We start from the raw sequence: 18,885 nt of genomic DNA on the forward strand, positions 1-18,885 counted from the left end.
TACCAAATTTCATTTTTAATCCATTTCAATAAATAATTAGATAAGTAAATGTGGGAAACATTAATAAGTCATAAACCGTAGTTCCATAATCATAAAACGCAGACATAACTAGTATCCCCCAAACTTGGTGTAATGAACACAAGAGCAAATAGAATATTAATACAAGTTTCAGAGAAATCCAAATACAACTGTATAGGAATAAGAAAAGATAGAAATAAGTGGGGATAAATGGAGTTGGTACTGCAGATCAGTCAGACAGCTCACACCGGTGTCTCCGAGAACAACAACTGAAACAAGCGTGTCCGCGTGCTCCACTGGTGCATGGATCTAAATATGCACAAAAGACTGCAACGAATGTAGCATGAGTACGGGGATCAATATATACTCGGTTAGTATCATTGACCATTTGACCGACCCCAAAGAAGTAGTGGTGAGAGTTGGTCTTTGAAACACGTGTCTACGCTTTAACTCATATGTCTCCACAAATAAATAATCAATGAATAAGAGAGAATCAATTCAAAAAAATCAAGATTGATTCCAGAATCAACAAAAATTATGGGTGATAAAATAAGCACGATTCACCTCAACTTCCTAGTATAAGGTGAATCAGATTCAACTAAGTCAGATAAAGATGAAACGCAACCCTGTCTACTCTTACTTTACGTTCATCTTTTCTATGGGGTTGAACTTACATTGCCTTTATTTGGTCTTACTTTTTATTTTTTTGAGAAGGTAACATTTATTTGGTCTTACTTTTGCTTATCCTAAAACCCTTAATTCTTTATAATACTTCTCCATAGTTTCACTTTTTGGTCGACTGTCAGTGATTTCATCAATCAACATAGTATCATTTGTAAGTAGCATGCACCATGAAAGCTGTTTATATTTATTTATTGGTTAGCTCATTTTTAAACAGGGTTGACAAGTATGGACCCAATGCAAATACCTAGTGTTAAAAAACTCCCCCCTATATCTATTCCAACTTTTGTTACACTTCTGACCTCTCCTCAGAGGTGAACCCATGATTTGTAGGCGATGGGTGAACCACTAAGGGCTAATGCACCTTAATTAAAGCATGTCTTCAAGACCGATTCATGCGTTAATTTTATTAAACATAGAATTATAAAACTAATGTAATAACGTATAGATATGAATTAAATGACTCTTATAGGTAAGTTTGTTCTGTGGAATGATGGTTGTGAACTCCACTTTGCACCATAAGGCCACTAGTTCGAAAATAGCCAGCCCTGTGTCTTACTTTTATCCAATTTTTTAAGATTCTGTGAATTAAAAACAGAAAAAAAACCAAGACAGTAAATGAGATGCAAACCCAATTCTTTCGCTACAAGAAGAGGAGCAACATGGAAATTATAACCAGTGCACATGACTTACTTTAGTGTCTTAGGGTTCCTAATAAAATATATGTTCATATCTCAAGGTATATACATATATATATATATAAATAAATAATTTTTTCCAAAGTTAACGGGTGCACGTGCACCCCCAGGTGGACATATTGGTCTGCCTCCGCCTTTACTCTGTATAGATATGGAAATGAAATGATTATTTTGGGTGTAATTCATATCTTTTCAGCAGGCTACCGTATTTGTAATCACGTGAAATATATCTCTTCACTTCTGTTAAAACATGTGAAACCCACCCAAATCTTTAATTTCCTGGTCAGACTGCAATCAAAGTGGACAGAGGGGGCAAAACAACATGTGATATAGTTCTGATGATGACCCTACTCGTTGAGAAGACAGATGTTGTAGCGGACTCTAATTCGTATCCTGTGGTTGATTGATTCATGTTAAAAATTACTTCTTTCTTTTTAAGCTCCTTGTGATCTGTCTTCTTTTAGAGCCACATTAGTAAAGTTCTACCATGATGTATATCCTATGCTAATGTATTTTCTAAATCCATATTATGATCCATTTATCTATCATACATCTTTGAAGCACTTATATCCAGATACTGTTTTGAAATTTTAAATACCTTTCTTGTTCATGAAAAATAGAATCCAAAGTTGCTTTAGCATCTTAATATTTGTTATGCTGGAAGAATTGGTTGTTATTTTTGTTGTTTTTCCTGGTAGTATTAGTTACTCACCAAGTGATAACTGATAACAGCCAATATTTCTATCAAATGAATAGGCTGATCGTTAGCTTTGTTTGACAGATCATATGAAACCTGATACGGAGACATATAATTGGGTTATCCAAGCATATTCAAGGGCTGAGTCCTATGATAGGTAAATTCTGAATCATACCATGTTTTTTCGTCATTATCTTCCAATCATGCTATCAAACTTAGCTGAAACCTGCAGTGATTCAAGCTGTCGAATTAAGTATATACAGACCTCTAGGTGATCCGGGTTTATGTTTCTACAGTTAAAGCGCTAAAATGATTTTTCAGTTTCTGCTTGTTAGAATAAGAGTAGGAATAGGAATAGTATATAAAATTCTAGTTGGAAAAGGATTATAAGGTAATGTCTATAGATAGGGTCTGGATGTAATTATGTAAATACACAATTTTCAATAATATTTTTTTCTCCATTAATTCTCACATAGTATCAGAGCGTTGGTGAGAAACTTCAGAAAAGAAAACTCAGTCACAGTGTTCCAATTCTGGTGATTGATTTGTGTTTTTTTTTTTTTTTTTTTTTATATTTTGTGGGTTGTGTGAACATACAACATCACCAAGAGGATTGGGAAGCTCAGGATTAAAACCCGACCAAAACCGCTGGAAAAATACCATCCACGCGCCTATGAGATCTGGTCACGCGCCGGCATGTGAGCCTATTTCCGGTCAAATTTTTGAGTTGTTCTTTTTTCGTCGGGGTCGCCGATCCATTCCGACTTCGACCAGTTACTTTTTTTCAGATTTGGACAAGTCTTTCAAGATTTCGATTGCCAAAACCTAAATTCAGGCGACCTCATAATTTTTCCGGGGAATTTTTCAAACATTCAAATCTGTTTCTTGGGATTTTCAAGTCAAATTCCCAAGATGTCTTTTGAGCATGATATTTATGGCTCCAAAAATATTGGAATTGGAAGTTCAAGTCCTATGATCACTTCCGAACCTTTAATGGGAAGTTCAAATTATTTAGCCTGGACTTCCTCGGTTGAGTTGTGGTGCAAAGGTCAAGGTGTCCAAGATCACTTAAAAAACAAGGCTAGTGTGGTAGATGAAAAGACAAAATCTAGCGCGGAAGATGCGAAAGCTAAAGAACAATGGGAGAAAGTTGACGTTCAATTATGTAGTCTCTTATGGCGATCTATTGATTTCAAGTTGATGCCCTTGTTTCATCCATTCCAGACATAATATTTAGTTTGGGAAAAGGCTCGTGCTTTATACATGATAGCTAAAACAAAGCTATAACTGAAATTCAAAACTAAAGAAGCAAAAATCAGCAACTAAAGAAAGAGGAGATGAAGTAGAAACAAGAAGAAGATTGCATTAAATGAAAGATAGTAATGAAACATACACCAACTCTAATGATTAACACCTAAGTGTATATTAAACACTTAAACACACCTCACCATTGATGGATTACACTTCATTCTTAGGTGGGCATAAAGGGATCACTCCTAAAGTACCCAACCTTTCTTGCCAAAATGAAAAGACAAAATCTAGCGCGGAAGATGTGAAAGCTAAAGAACAATGGGAGAAAGTTGACGTTCAATTATATAGTCTCTTATGGCGATCTATTGATTCCAAGTTGATGCCCTTGTTTCATCCATTCCAGACATAATATTTAGAAGCAAGACTAAAGAAGCAAAAATCAGCAACTAAAGAAAGAGGAGATGAAGTAGAAACAAGAAGAAGATTGCATTAAATGAAAGATAGTAATGAAACATACACCAACTCTAATGATTAACACCTAAGTGTATTAAACACTTAAACACACCTCACCATTGATGGATTACACTTCATTCTTAGGTGGGCACAAAGGGATCACTCTTAAAGCACCCAACGTTTCTTGCCAAAATGTCAACAAGAGTGATTCCACACTCAATGATGACCCTAGTTTCAATGTCTTTTCCAAGACCTACACTACAATGGCTTTTCCAAGCCCTACCCTATGGAAAGAAAATACAATTTGAGTTTCACTCAATCAATTCTTTAAAACTTAGGAAAATAGAAGCCTAATTGTCTATTTATACTTATTACAAATAAAGACTAAAATATCCTTAATGAAGGATGCTCCTTTGGAGTGTAAAAGAGGAGTCTCAAAAGACCATAATACCCCTAAGTTGAGGTGCCTTTGGAGTGTATCGAAGGCTGCCTTGGAGTATATTCAAGGTCCCTCTTCTCATATTAGCAAGTACACTCCTTTGGATGAATGCCACATATTCTCACGAGCCTCCATCTTCATAAATGACACCTTGTGTGCTTGGACTTGATGAATGACGCCTCTTTCATGCTCTCAAAATCGAGGATGGTTCATTCTTCAAGGCTTATGGTCTTCGGGTTAGCATCAAGGCAAGCATCCAAGCAACCTTCCACACACGAGATTGCTTTATGTCTTGCTCAAAATGGGCCTTCCTTGCATATTCTTGTTCCCTCAGAGTGACCAAGTCTTGAGCCTTTAGGTGTTGGCCTCCAAAGAAGTCATCAAAAGCTAAGGCGACCATTTGACTTGTATCATCTGATACCAAATGATGCTAAAACAAAGCTATAACCGAAATTCAAGACTATAGAAGCAAAAAATCAGCAACTAAAGAAAGAGGAGATGAAGTAGAAACAAGAAGAAAATTGCATTAAATGAAAGATAGTAATGAAACATACACCAACTCTAATGATTAGCACCTAAATGTATATTAAACACTTAAACACACCTCACCAATGATGGATAACACTTCATTCTTAGGTGGACACAAAGGGATCACTCCTCAAGCACCCAACCTTTCTTGCCAAAACGTCAACAAGAGTGATTCCACACTCAATGATGACCCTAGTTTCAATGTCTTTTTCAAGACATACACTACAATGGCTTTTCCAAGCCTTACACTATGGAAAGAAAATACAATTTGAGTTTCACTCAATCAATTCTTCAAAACTTAGGAAAATAGAGACCTAATTGTCTATTTATATTTATTACAAACAAAGACTAAAATACCCTAAATGAAGGGTGCTCCTTTGGAGTGTAAAAGAGGAGTCTCAAAAGACCATAATACCCCTAAGTTGAGGTGCCTTTGGAGTGTATCGAAGGCTGCCTTGTAGTATATTCAAGGTCCCTCTTCACATATTAGCAAGTACACTCCCTTGGATGAATGCCACATACTCTCACGAGCCTCCATCTTCATAAATGGCACTTTGTGTGCTTGGACTTGATGAATGACGCCTCTTTCATGCTCTCAAAATCGAGGATGGTTCATTCTTCAAGGCTTATGGTCCTCGGGTTAGCATCAAGGCAAGCATCCAAGCAACTTTCCACACACGGGATTGCTTTATGTCTTGCTCAAAACGGGCCTTCCTTGCATATTCTTGTTCCCTCGGAGTGACCAAGTCTTGAGCCTTTAGGTGTTGGCCTCCAAAGAAGTCCTCAAAAGCTAAGGCGACCATTTGACTTGTATCATCCCCCCTTCTTGAAAAAAATTCGACCTCGAATCCAAACCTTGCAAAACCAAAGAAAGGACAAACAAATACAAACTCCTCATGGCATGAGGGTTAGGGTTAGCACAACAAATCATCTCAACATGCCAAGGTTGCACATATTTGCAATATAACCAAGAATCCTTTAAATTAAATATTAAAAGTTCAATGAAAGATGCACAAAGGATTTGGTTATGGGATTCACCAAAAGTGATACTTTGCTTGTCATGTAGACCAAGCAACAAGTTGGGTGCATCAACATCATCAATTCTATATTTGGCACCGGGGTCAAACGGGAAGAGTGGCCATAGACACAGGTCTAGACAATACTCCCATTTTCCATAGGCTTCACCCAAACTACACGACATACTCTCTACAATACATATCATCAAAAGCAAGTAGAGAGTAAAGAAAGTTATCACTCAAGTCAACTTCTACTAAGGTGTCTTCATGTATGTACTCACCACTAGTTTCAACATCATCACCATAAGTACTCTCAACAATAAGGTCACACATAGTAGAAAAAGTAATTTCAAAGCAATAGACACTTTCTCCTCTTATGAAAGATCCCTCAAGTAGACATATACCACCACAAAAATCAAAGGGATTATTGCTTAAGTCTTTACAAGAAGCAAGCAATTCATCCTCATAATTATCAAACAAAGGTGGGGTGTCATACAAAGAATCACATTCACAATCATTTTTCAAGGAAAAACCGCCTATTGGGTTCCTTAAATATTCAAGCATATCAAAGCATTCATCACCCAATTGGTTATTCATTTCCAAGACTACACATTCCTTACCCTTAAGAGTACTCTCATCTTTCAAGAAGTTATTTCCATCTTTAGGAGGAATGTTGTCACACCATAGTGGGTTAGCATATAGGGTATAGCCTCCAAAGCATCCTTTTCACCACTAGGCTCATTAGGAGTGTTTATATCATCTTTAAACAAGACATTATTCCTAAAGAGAGCATGATCTAATCCACAGGCAGATTCGGAACACGTGAGTTCTTCACTCTCTAAAAGATCTATCAAGTTTCAAAACGGTTTCAAGCACAAGCTTGTTCCGAGAATATCTCTCGGGTTCACTCCCATTTTGTTGACCAACCATTATCAAATTCTTCACTCAATTGAGTTCTATTAATTACAACACACATTACCTCAAGTGGTGGACAATTTTCACACACGAGTTGATCAACACAAGTTTCATAAGACGATGTATGTTCATTCAACACAATGGCTTCAACACTAGGTGGACACAAATCAATCTTACAAGAAGATTCAATTCGGTCATCAATAGGATCAACTAGTGTATCCACTCTCACAACATGTACAGGCGAAAAATCAATAGACGATGTACTTTCATTCATCACATTGGCTTCAACTCTAGGTGGACTTAAATTGATCTTACAAGAAGAGTCAATTCGGTCATCAATAGGATCAACTAGTGTATCCACACTCATAATATGTACATCATCATCAAGAGGCAAAGAGACAATAGACTCACAAATAGATAAGCTGCCACTCATGCTCAATGGGCTATTAGCCACACAATCATCGTTCACATGTACAAAAGTGTAAGAGTTTGCTATTTTACCTTTATGTTTCGAGCACATTCTTCTTTGTATTGGTTCAGATCATGGCAGCTCACTTTCTCCTTTGAGAATCTCGCATCACAAGGGAGTTTGTCAAGTCTTCTCCCTTCTATCACCTCTTCATCTCTTTTCCCAAAATTGGGATTTAGTGCAGGCGTATATCTTCAATAAAGCTATCACAATGGTCATTGATGCAATCAAACGTGGCACTAAAATTATTGGCAGCCATGGTACCTAAAAGAAAGAAACAAACCTACAAAACGAAATATCCTCACCAACTCTCTCACTCTCGGATTTTTACCTCATACTTGGTCTCACAAGTGTTGAAACTTTGGCATGTACTTGGCAAGTGAGTGAGAGATGATTCTACTTTGGCCCGAAGTGGATTTTCGTTTGACATGACTCAAAGAAAATTGCTTACGAACTTGAACTAACAAGTTACAACTAATTACAAACGATAAAAGCACAAAATAAACGTAGACACGAAACAAAGAACTCTAGACTAATTATCAACCTAGTAGGTAATTACTAGTTTGGTAATTAGTGGTAGAATCAACACAAAAGCAACTAGAAACAACAAATAGAAACTTAGAAATCTAATTTAGAACTCAATTTGGTCGTTCACAAAAGTGATGATGTGGCAGCTTGTGATTGGGCATCACTTTTTCAATTTTTTTTTTCAACTTCAAAATCTCTTGTTTCGGCCAAACACTTCTTTAGGGAAGAAGGATTTCGGTTTTAGAGGGAAAAATGAAGGTTTTGAAGCCTTTTTGGAGCTTCAAATGAATTCAAAATGAGTTGGTCACCCTTGTACTTTCAATTGTACTTGATTATTCCCTTTGTCTCTTCTTTCTTTTGGATGACAATGAATATGCCAAGGAATATTCTTTCACAAACAACAAGTACAATCTCTTTCTTCCCTCTTTTTGGATCAAACAAGCTCTTTGAATATTCTTCTTCCCTAAGATATGAAGATGATGGAAGAACAAGATGAATATTCAAGAGTTGACCAACAAGCAAATGAACCCTAATTTCAAATTTTCTTTTGGATCTAGGTTCCTTAGGCCAAGTCAAGCTCAATCAACAAAAAATCAGCCACAAATCACGTCACCAACACAAACCCAAAACGTCACCACCTCCAAAAAGCTTCAAACAAGCCACAACAATGGTGGATCTAGCTCAAAAACAACCAAATCTTGTTCTAAACTTAGATCTAGACCCTTTAAGTGCTAGAGAACAAGAATCTAACACTAGAAACTATCAAAACTAGCTAAAAATTAGTAGATCTAAGTTGTGAAATTTGGATCTACCAACAACAAGACAACACAATTTTTTTGAGTTTTTCGGATTTGACTCTTTTTTTGTGGATTGTTTTGACTCTAGACTTTTTTTTGTGAAAATTTTCTTAGATCCAAGACTTAAAGATGTGGGAACAACTCTAATACATGGCTTTGATACCAAATGATAGCTAAAACAAAGCTATAACCGAAATTCAAGGCTAAAGAAGCAAAAATCAGCAACTAAAGAAAGGAGATGAAGTAGAAACAAGAAGAAAATTGCATTAAATGAAAGATAGTAATGAAACATACACGATCTCTAATGATTAGCACCTAAGTGTATATTAAACACTTAAACACACCTCACCATTGATGGATAACACTTCATTCTTAGGTGGACACAAAGGGATCACTCCTCAAACACCCAACCTTTCTTGCCAAAATGTCAACAAGAGTGATTCCACACTCATTGATGACCCTAGTTTCAATGTCTTTTCCAAGACCTACATTACAATGGCTTTTCCAAGCCCTACACTAAGGAAAAAAAATACAATTTGAGTTTCACTCAATCAATTCTTCAAAACTTAGGAAAATTGAAGCCTAATTGTCTATTTATACTTATTACAAATAAAGACTAAAATACCCTTAATGAAGGGTGCTTTTTTGGAGTGTAAAAGAGGAGTCTCAAAAGACCATAATACTTGATACAAGTATGATCATGATCATGACACTTTTGAGTATTTTTGAAGACTAGTCACTAAAGGGCTCTTTTGTCATTTCTCTATTATTTATGATGTTGTATAAATAGAACCTTGCAGGGTTTATTTTCTTAGTTTATGCTTGATATTGAAGACACTACTCTTGTGGGAGAGAGTTCTCAAAACTGAAATTAGGGCATAAGGGTGGATTCTCTTGTGTGTTGCAAAGCTTGAGACTTTGGTGCTTTGAGAGGTGGATGCCCCTCTTGTGTCATTGTAAGAGTTAGGTGTTTGTTGTATGAAATGGTAAAGGTCCAAGAGTGATATTGCTCTTGGGTTGTTAAGACTACATCAACGCTTGTCTAACTATCTTTGTTTCATGTCCTAATATTGTAGTTTGTGTTGTTGTTCAAGACGTTTGGTTATTGTGGTTGTAACATTGTTGTTCTTCATTTTTATTGTCATAATATAGTTTGGTTTGCTGCTGGAAATTAGGTATTAAACACCTCATTACATGGTGTTCTTGAATCCGAGAGGGTCACCAAAAGAGGTCCATAGTTCCTTGAACTAGTGGACTATTTTGGTGTTTGTTTTCTTGTGTTCTTGGGTTGCCTTGTATCATTTGGTATCAAAACAAGGTTTGATTTTGTTCCAACAAAATCAATCTTGGGATTGTTATCTTGAAAATAAAAAAAAAAGTGAAAAGAAAGAAAAAGAAAAAAAGTTACTGTTCACGTTTTTAGGGTCTTTCAAAAAAACTTGATTTTTGTGTGTTTCTAGTGTTAGTTCCTTGTTCCTTAACACTATTAGAGTCTAGAAATTAAAAATCCCAACAAAAAAAAGCGTCAAAATCGAAAATCCCCCCCCCCCCCCCAAAAAAACTAAACCCGTTTTTGACCCTAGGTCAAATTTTGAGCTTTTGATTTTGTGATTTTCTTGTGTTTTTAGTGCTAGATTTGTGTTCTCTAACACTATAGGAGTATGGGGTTAGAATTTGAGCTAAATTGGAGGTTATTTGAGCCATCCACCATTGTGGGAGGTTGTTTTGAACTCACGTATGTTTTGTTTTGTAGAATTTGTATTGTATTGTTGTGTGTGGCATTGTGGACTGATTGAGTGTCTTGTTGGACCGTAACTTGAAGGGTTATTTTTGGTATAACCACAGTGGAACCCGAGGCTTCAAATGCTCAAACAATGGATAATAATGCCATCAATCTCATTTTGGCTCGCCTTGAAACTATGTTCCGAGATGTGGCTAGGTTGAATGTGGGTCTTGAGAAATTAGATATGGATGTGGCATCAATAAGTGGGAGATTAGAACGTGTGGAAAGCCAAAGTAGTCGACCTTCCACACCTCAAAACAATTTCCTAACTAATACTCACGGGACCATGCACCAAATGCTATATCCACCAATTGCCACAAATCCAACCAATCTCTACTCCCGAAGCCAATAACAAGATAGACCAAACCATTCTCCACTCCACCAAGTCCAACAAGAAGGGCTTGGAACCCAAATACCACCACCAAACCCGAACCCTCTCATCCAAACTCCACTTGACCAAAGACATCACTATCCAAATTCAATCCCTCCACTACAAGCTCCATTTAACCCAAATAGACCCATCTATGTTGAGGGCTATGGTAGGGGAGAACAACATGGTGGTTATGGGCCGTATGATGATGTTTACTTGAGGGAAGAAAGAATAAGGGGCAGACATGGGGAGTTAGACCGAGAGGTGAGATATGGCCATCCAAACCGAGATGTAGGTCTCAATTCCATCAAAGTGAGCCTTCCTGTTCTCAAAGGTGAGAGTGATCCTGAAGCCTATCTTGCATGGGAGTCGTCTTGTGACAAGATCTTCCAACTTAATGATCTCACCGAAGAAAAGAAAAGTTGCTATGCTATAGCTCACTTCGAAGGGTATGCTAATACATGGTGGTAGTATGTTAAATGGTTTGGGAATGAGATGATTGGGGGATAACCTCCTCCTTGGTTTCGGTTGAAGAACCTTATGCGGCAACGGTACTTGCCCGAGACTTATAGGCATGAGCTTCTTGCTAAATTGTATAATTTGAGGCAAGGGAGCAAGAGTGTCATGGCTTACTATGATGAATTTCAACAATTAATGTTGAAACTTGACCACCGAGGCGAGCAAGTAAGTCATGACATTGTGCGCTTCAAGGTTGGGTTAAACAAGGACATCTCCACTCGCATGACGCTTCACAAATTCGACACCGTAGATGGCATCTTCCACGCAGCTTTAGAGGTTGAGAGGGAGCTCAAAGAGAACTTATTCATGGCTACCCAACCCGAGGCTACTAAGGGTTTCCAAAAACATCCTCCAAGGTATGAAGGTAAATTGAATTCTACTTCCAATCCCAAGGGGTTTCAATGCTTCAAGTGTCAAGGGTGGGGGCACAAGGCTAGTGAGTGCCCAAATTGGCGGAATATGATCCTAAGGAGGGGTGGATTGTACTATCTTGGAGAAGAGGTGGGCATTGAATCGGTTAAGAATGATGACAAATCGCAAGATGGAGAGCAAAAAGAAGCCGAAGTGCAAAATGAAGAGTATGGAGTAGATGTGTGGCTGGAAGAAGGAGATTGTGAAGTGCCTTTGTAAAAGAGGTGAGCCCGTGAATTTGTGGTCAAATTTCTCTCAAGATGGAGAGGATGATACAAGTATGATCATGATCATGACACTTTTGAGTATTTTTGAAGACTAGTCACTAAAGGGCTCTTTTGTTATTTCTCTATTATTTGTAATGTTGTATAAATAGAACCTTGTAGGGTTTATTTTCTTAGTTTATGCTTGGTATTGAAGACACTACTTTTGTGAGAGAGAGTTCTCAAAACTGAAATTAGGGCATAAGGGTGGATTCTCTTGTGTGTTGCAAAGCTTGAGACTTTGGTGCTTTGAGTGGTGGATGCCCCTCTTGTATCATTGTAAGAGTTAGGTGTTTGTTGTATGAAGTGTTAAAGGTCCAAGAGTGAATATGCTCTTGGGTTGTTAAGATTACATCAACACTTGTCTAACTATCTATCTTTGTTTCTTGTCCTAATCTTGTAGTTTGTGTTGTTGTTGTTCAAGCCATTTGGTTATTGTGGTTGTAACATTGTTGTTCTTCATTTTTATTGTCATAATATAGTTTGGTTTGCTGCTGGAAATTAGGTGTTAAACACCTCATTACATGGTGTTCTTGTTGTGTTCTTGAATCCGAGAGGGTCACCAATAGAGGTCCATAGTTCCTTGAACTAGTGGACTGTTTTGGTGTTTGTTTTCTTGTGTTCTTGGGCTGCCTTGTATCAATACCCCTAAGTTGAGGTGCCTTTGGAGTGTATCCAAGGCTGCCTTGGAGTATATTCAAGGTCCCTCTTCACATATTAACAAGTAAACTCCCTTGGATGAATGCCACATACTCTCACGAGCTTCCATCTTCATAAATGGCACTTTATGTGCTTAGACTTGATGAATGACGCCTCTTTCATGCTCTCAAAAACGAGGATGGTTCATTCTTCAAGGCTTATGGTCCTCGCATTAGCATCAAGGCAAGCATCCAAGCAACCTTCCACACACGGGATTGCTTTATGTCTTGCTCAAAATGGGCCTTCCTTGCATATTCTTGTTCCCTTGGAGTGACCAAGTCTTGAGCCTTTAGGTGTTGGCCTCCAAAGAAGTCATCAAAAGCTAAGGTGGCCATTTGACTTGTATCAATACACTAATGATATATCTCGTTTTTATGATGTGATATCTCGAATGACCAACTTGAAGAAACAAGAATCCAATATGTCTACTTACTTAGGACAAGTACAAGCAGTCATGAAAGAATTTGATACATTGATGCCCGTCATTGCGGATGTGGAAAAACAATAAGAGCACAGACAAATGTTGTTTTTAGTTTTTACACTTGCTGGACTTTCTACTGACCATGATGCTGGACATAATCAGATTTTAGCTAGTCCTATGCTTCCTACAATTGATGAGTTATTCTCTCATCTGCTTCGTCTTGCCGCACCTCCCATTTTCAAAGTAATTTCATCACCCATTCTTTCTTGCATCTCAAACCATAGAAAAACGAACATATCAGCCTATGGAAAATCGACGAGGAGGAGGTTGTTCTGGAAAATCTCGATCGAAGTGTAGTTATTGTCATAAAGTTGGACACACTCAGGGCATATGTCATAGTTTACATAGTCCACCACTCAGTTATGATCCTATTGCTGTAAAGGAATATAATGAGTTCCTTCGGAATAGAGCATGTAAGCAGATATCTCCACAACCTAATTGACCATCCAATAATGCTCATATTGCCCAAACAGAATATGATGAGTTCCTTCAGTATCGAGTAAGTAAGCAGACGTCTCCACAAGTAGCCTCGGTTGCCCAGCCTGATGCTTCTGTTGATGGTAATCATTTTGCTTGTGTTTCACAGTCTAGTACTCTTGGATCATGCTTTGTCGACTCAGGTGCTTCGCATCATATTTCTGGTAACAAATCACTTTTGTCTGATATTGTTTATTCACAATCTCTTCCTGCTATTACTTTAGCCAATGAGATTCAAACAAAACCAAAAGGAATTGGACAAGCCAAACCCCTATCTTCTATCACTCTAGACACTGTTCTTTATGTCTCTGGTTGTCCTTTTAATCTTACATCTGTTAGTCGTTTGACACGTGCCTTTCATTGTAGCATAACTTTTTTTGATGATTCTTTTCTAATGTAGGATCACAGTACGAGACAGACGATTGGCACAGGACATGAATCACAAGGCCTTTTCCATCTTACCTCTTCAAATTCCTTCACAGCATGCTCCGTTGCAGACCCTCCAGACCTGATTCACAAACGTTTGGGACATCAGAGTCTATCCAAGCTGCAAAAGATGATGCCAAGTTTGTCTAGTTTATCCATATTAGATTGTGAGTCATGTCAACTTAGGAAACACACCCGTGCTACTTTTTCACATAGTTTTGAGAGTCGTTCAGAGTCTATTTTCTCATTAGTTTATTATGATGTTTGGGGTCCTAGTAGAGTTAGTTCACCCTTAGGTTTTCGTTATTTTGTTAGTTTCATTGATGATTTTTCAAAATGCACTTGGGTTTTCTTAATGAAAGATGTTTTGAGATTTTTTTTATATTCAAAAATTTTTGTGCTGAAATAAAAACTCAATTTGGTGTTTCTATTCGTACTTTTCGTAGTGATAATGCCTTAGAATAGTTATCCTCTCAGTTTTGGGAGTTTATGTATCATCAAGGAATTATTCACCTGGCGTTTTGTCCATACACCCCTCAGTAGAAAGGTATAGCAGAAAGGAAGAATAGGCATCTTCTTGAGACTGCCGCACTCTTCTCATTGAATCCTATGTACCGCTGCATTTTTGGGGCGATGCAGTCCTTGCACCTTGCTAGCTAATTAATAGAATGCCATCGTCTTCCATTCAGAATCAGGTTCCCTATTCCATATTATTTCCTCAGTCATCTCTCTACTCTATTCCCCCTCGTGTCTTTGAGAGCACATGCTTTGTTCATAACTTAGCCCCTAGAAAAGATAAATTAGTCCCTCGTGCTCTCAAGTGTGTGTTTCTTGGTTACTCTTACGTTCAAAAAGGGTATCGTTGTTATTCATCCGATCTTCATCGCTACCTTATGTCCGCCGGTGCCACCTTTTTTGAATCTCAACCTTACTATACATTTTCTGATCATCTTGATATTTCTAAGGTCTTAACCGTATCTCCAAATTTACCTATACCAACCTTTGGGGAATCAATGCAGTGTCACCACTTCTACATCTCCAGCTGCAGTGCCACCACTTCTGACTTATCATCGTCGTCCGCGTCCAGCATTAGTCCCAGATGATTAATGTCATGCGCCGGATGCTGCTCCTACTGCGGACTTGCCTCCTCCTAGTCAATCAGTTGCACTTCAAAAAGGTATGCGTTCCACTCGTAATGCTAATCCACATTATACTTTCTTGAGTTATTGTCGTCTATCATCATTATGCTTTTGTATCATCTTTGTCCTCTGTTTCTATCCTTAAGACTATAGGTGAAGCACTTTTTTATTCAGGATGGAAGCAAACTATGATAGATGATATGTCTGCTTTGCATACAAGTGGTATTTGAGAGCTTGTTTCCCTTCTTGCAGGTAAATCTACTGTTGGTTGTTGTTGGGTTTATGCGGTCAAAGTTGGTCCAGACGATCAGGTTGATCGGCTTAAGGCTCGCCTTATTGCCAAAGGGTACACACAAATAGTTGGGCTTGATTATAGTGCTACTTTTTCTCCCATGGCTAAAATAGCATCTGTCCGTCTTTTTTTATCTATTGCTGCTGTTCGTCATTGGCCTCTTTATCGGTTAGACATTAAGAATGCTTTGCTGCACGGTGATCTTGAGGAAGAAATCTATATGGAGCAACCACCTGGTTTTGTTGCTCAGAGAAAATCTAGTAGCCTTGTATGTCGATTGCGCAGACAGTCTCCTTGAGCCTGGTTTGGAAAGTTTAGCTCTGTAATTCAGTAGTTTGGCATGATTCATAGTGGAGCTGATCACTCAGTGTTTTATCAGCATTTTGAACCAAATCTGTGTATTTATTTGGTTGTTTATGTTGACGATATTGTTGTCACTGACAATGATCAAGATGGTATTACTAAGTTGAAGCAACATCTCTTTCAGCATTTTCAAACTAAAGACCTCAGCAGACTGAAATATTTTTTAGGTATGAGGTTTCTCAGTCTAGATCAGGTATTGTTATTTCTCAACGCAAGTACACCTTAGATATCCTTGACGAGATAAGAATGATGGGATGTAGACCTATTGACACTCTTATGGATCCGAATGCTAAATTTTTGCCAGGACAGTGGGAGCCACTTAGTGATCCTGAAAAGTATAAGAGGTTAGTTGGAAAGTTGAATTATCTCACGGTGACTAGACCTGACATATCCTTCTCTCTGTGTGTTGTAAGTCAGTTTATGACTTCCCCCGTGATAGTCATTGGGATGCAGTTGTTCGTATTCTGCGATATATAAAGTCAGCTCCAGGTAAAGGATTACTCTTTGAGGATCAAGATCATGAGTATATCATTGGATATACAGATCCTGATTGGGCGGGATCACCCTCTAATAGACGCTCTACATCCGGATATTGTGTTTTAGTTGGAGGTAATCTGGTGTTCTGGAAGAGCGATAAATAGAGTGTGGTTGCTCGATTTAGTGCAGAAGTAGAATATCGAGCAATGGTGGCAACTTGTGAGCTAGTTTGGATCAAACAACTGTTGAGAGAACTAAAATTTGCAGAAATCGGTAAGATGGAACTTGTATGTGATAATCAGGCAGCCCTTCATATTGCATCAAATCCAGTGTTTCATGAGAGGAATAAACACATAGAGATTGATTGTCACTTTCAGAGAAAAAAATACTCTCAGGAGATATTGTTACAAAGTTTGTGAAGTGGAGTGATCAACTTGCAAATATTTTCACCAAGTCCCTCACCGGTCCTCGTATTAATTACATTTGTAACAAGCTAGGTACAAATGACTTTTATGCACCAGCTTGAGGGAGGAGTGTTAGAATATGAGTAGCAGTAATAGGGATAGTATATAAAATCCTACTTGGCAAAGGACTATAATGTAATGTCTATAAATAGGGTCCGGATGTAATTATGTAAATACACAATTTTCAATAATATTTTTTTCTCCATTAATTCTCACACTGCTCACATTGCTCATACTACGTCTTTATTAGACATATATCACTTAGTATTTGTTTGAGTGCCTTGAATCTACTAATAATTGCCAGCTAAATTAAGTCTAATCTGGGAGTTATAATTAGTGGTGTTAAATGAACAGGTAGGATCAAGATTGGACGGGTCAAAGTTTACAACAGGTTGAACAGAAGTTAAGATCTTAGTCTAACCTATTCAAAGTTTGTTCATAGCTGTATAAGTTGGGTCAGATTAATGTTGTGTCTAGTCATATCCAACTTGCGCAACTCAAAACCACTTCTTAAACTATTTCTTTTTGCAGCTGAAATAAATTCTCTCTATCTACTTATTTCATTTGATTATTTTAATTTACTAGTTAGAGAGTTAAGTGACTTATTGAGTCCTATTAGCTAAGCCTTCAAATATGGCTTGAGAATCAACCTTTTGGTTATATTTTTTCTTTCCAATTTTAGCCCAAAACTTTAATGGGTCACTTCGTGCTCAACCCATTATGATCTGTTGTTGGTTTATCAATCACCAATTTGTCAAACTTGGGGCTGGTTACATAAAATTGGGCTAGTGACACTCCTAGTCATACTTTGGAACTTGGGGTATGTTTTTAAATTTGACTTTATCTATTCATTGGTTCTGTTGTCCACTGTTGATTAAAGTGTTGTACATCGTTCTGATATGTTGTTTGTGTAAACTGTGGTGGACAAATGTAAAAATGTTATCATTATTTTGTACCTACAGCTGTGGAAGCAGCCTCTTACAGAAATGCAAGGTAAGGTGGTGTACAGTAGACCCTTGTGGTTCGTCTATTTTTCGGATCCCACGTATTGCAGGAGCTTTAGTGCACTGTACTGCCTTTTTTATCTTTTTGTACTTACAACATGTCTCATGATACAATCTTTACTGAAGCTTTTTGTCTGACGTTAGAGTGCAGGATGTTGCTGAACTACTAGGGATGATGGTTGAGGATCACAAATGTTTGCAACCAAACGTGAGAACCTATGCGTAAGAAACTTTCTTTTATTCTATCTTCAATAAGTTTTCTGTAGCATGAGCATTTCCTTGTTTTTAGAAATTAATATTTTGATTATTCATCTTGAAATGTCTAAATTTCCATGGTGCAACAAGATTGTGGTATGAGCCACTATGACCCAACACATTTCTTGAATCCATTTTCCCAGTTTGTACCTCTTTCATGAAAAGCTTAATTTTTTTTTTGGCACAATTAAGTGGCTTTGGTCAACGATGGTAGACTAGGGTCTTGTTCTCGGTTGGGGACAAGGACTACTATTGCTTGTGTTCAAGAAACGAAATGGTAGGTACTAAAGCGCGGGATGTGGACATGTATAAGTTGTGGTACTCAAGAGGTTTGAGGAAAAGAAATGGGGCAGGAATGTTAGTAGTTGGAGAGCTAAGGGAACTAATAGAAGAGGTTAGGAGGGTAAACGATAGGATGATGACGATTAAGTTGGCCGTTGGAGGGTCTACTTTGGACGTTATTAGTGCTTGCACTGAAAATAGGTTTGGATGCGGAGGACTGAAGAGCTTTTGAGAGGTTTGGGACGAGGTAGTTAGACGTATGCCACACATTGAAAAGCTTTTCATAAGAGGAGATTTCAAAAGGCAATTGAGCAATTTGTGCAAGGTTATGACAATGTGCAAAGAGGCTTTGGTTGAAGGAGGAATCCCACTTTTGAATTTTGCAAGAGCCTTTTGGTTGATGTTAGCCAATTTGAATTTCTCGAAGGAGGAGCATTTGTTTACCTACCGTAGTATGATAACCAAGATTCAGATAGACTATTTGCTCTCGAGGAAGGGTGATAAAGATCTTTGTAAAGACTGTACGGTTATCTCGAGTAAGAATCTTATGATCCAACACAAGACTTAGTGATGAATTTAGAGATCAAAACGGAGATGAAAAAGAAGGTTGTGGATGACCGACCAAGAATCAGATGGTTAGCCTGACTATGGCTAGTGCTCTGGAGATAGAGGAGAAGTTGATGGCTATGG

The 18,885-nt window shown here is 37.8% G+C and overlaps 1 protein-coding gene across 2 annotated transcripts in view; it reads left to right on the plus strand.

The window, feature by feature from the left end:
- Positions 1–18,885, plus strand: part of LOC107850460 — a 60,327-nt gene that overhangs the window by 13,227 nt on the left and 28,215 nt on the right. The window contains exons 5-6 of one of the 2 annotated variants that reach the window (XM_047401860.1): positions 2,179–2,251; positions 17,803–17,866. In XM_047401860.1, the coding sequence (XP_047257816.1) occupies positions 2,179–2,251; positions 17,803–17,866 (137 nt within the window). Of the gene's footprint in view, positions 1–2,178; positions 2,252–17,802; positions 17,881–18,885 lie in introns of both variants that reach the window. The other variant, XM_016694992.2, reaches the window with a different exon arrangement.

Source organism: Capsicum annuum, chromosome 12, assembly GCF_002878395.1.
Source record: "Capsicum annuum cultivar UCD-10X-F1 chromosome 12, UCD10Xv1.1, whole genome shotgun sequence".
In the NCBI taxonomy this organism is placed as follows: Eukaryota; Viridiplantae; Streptophyta; class Magnoliopsida; order Solanales; family Solanaceae; genus Capsicum; species Capsicum annuum.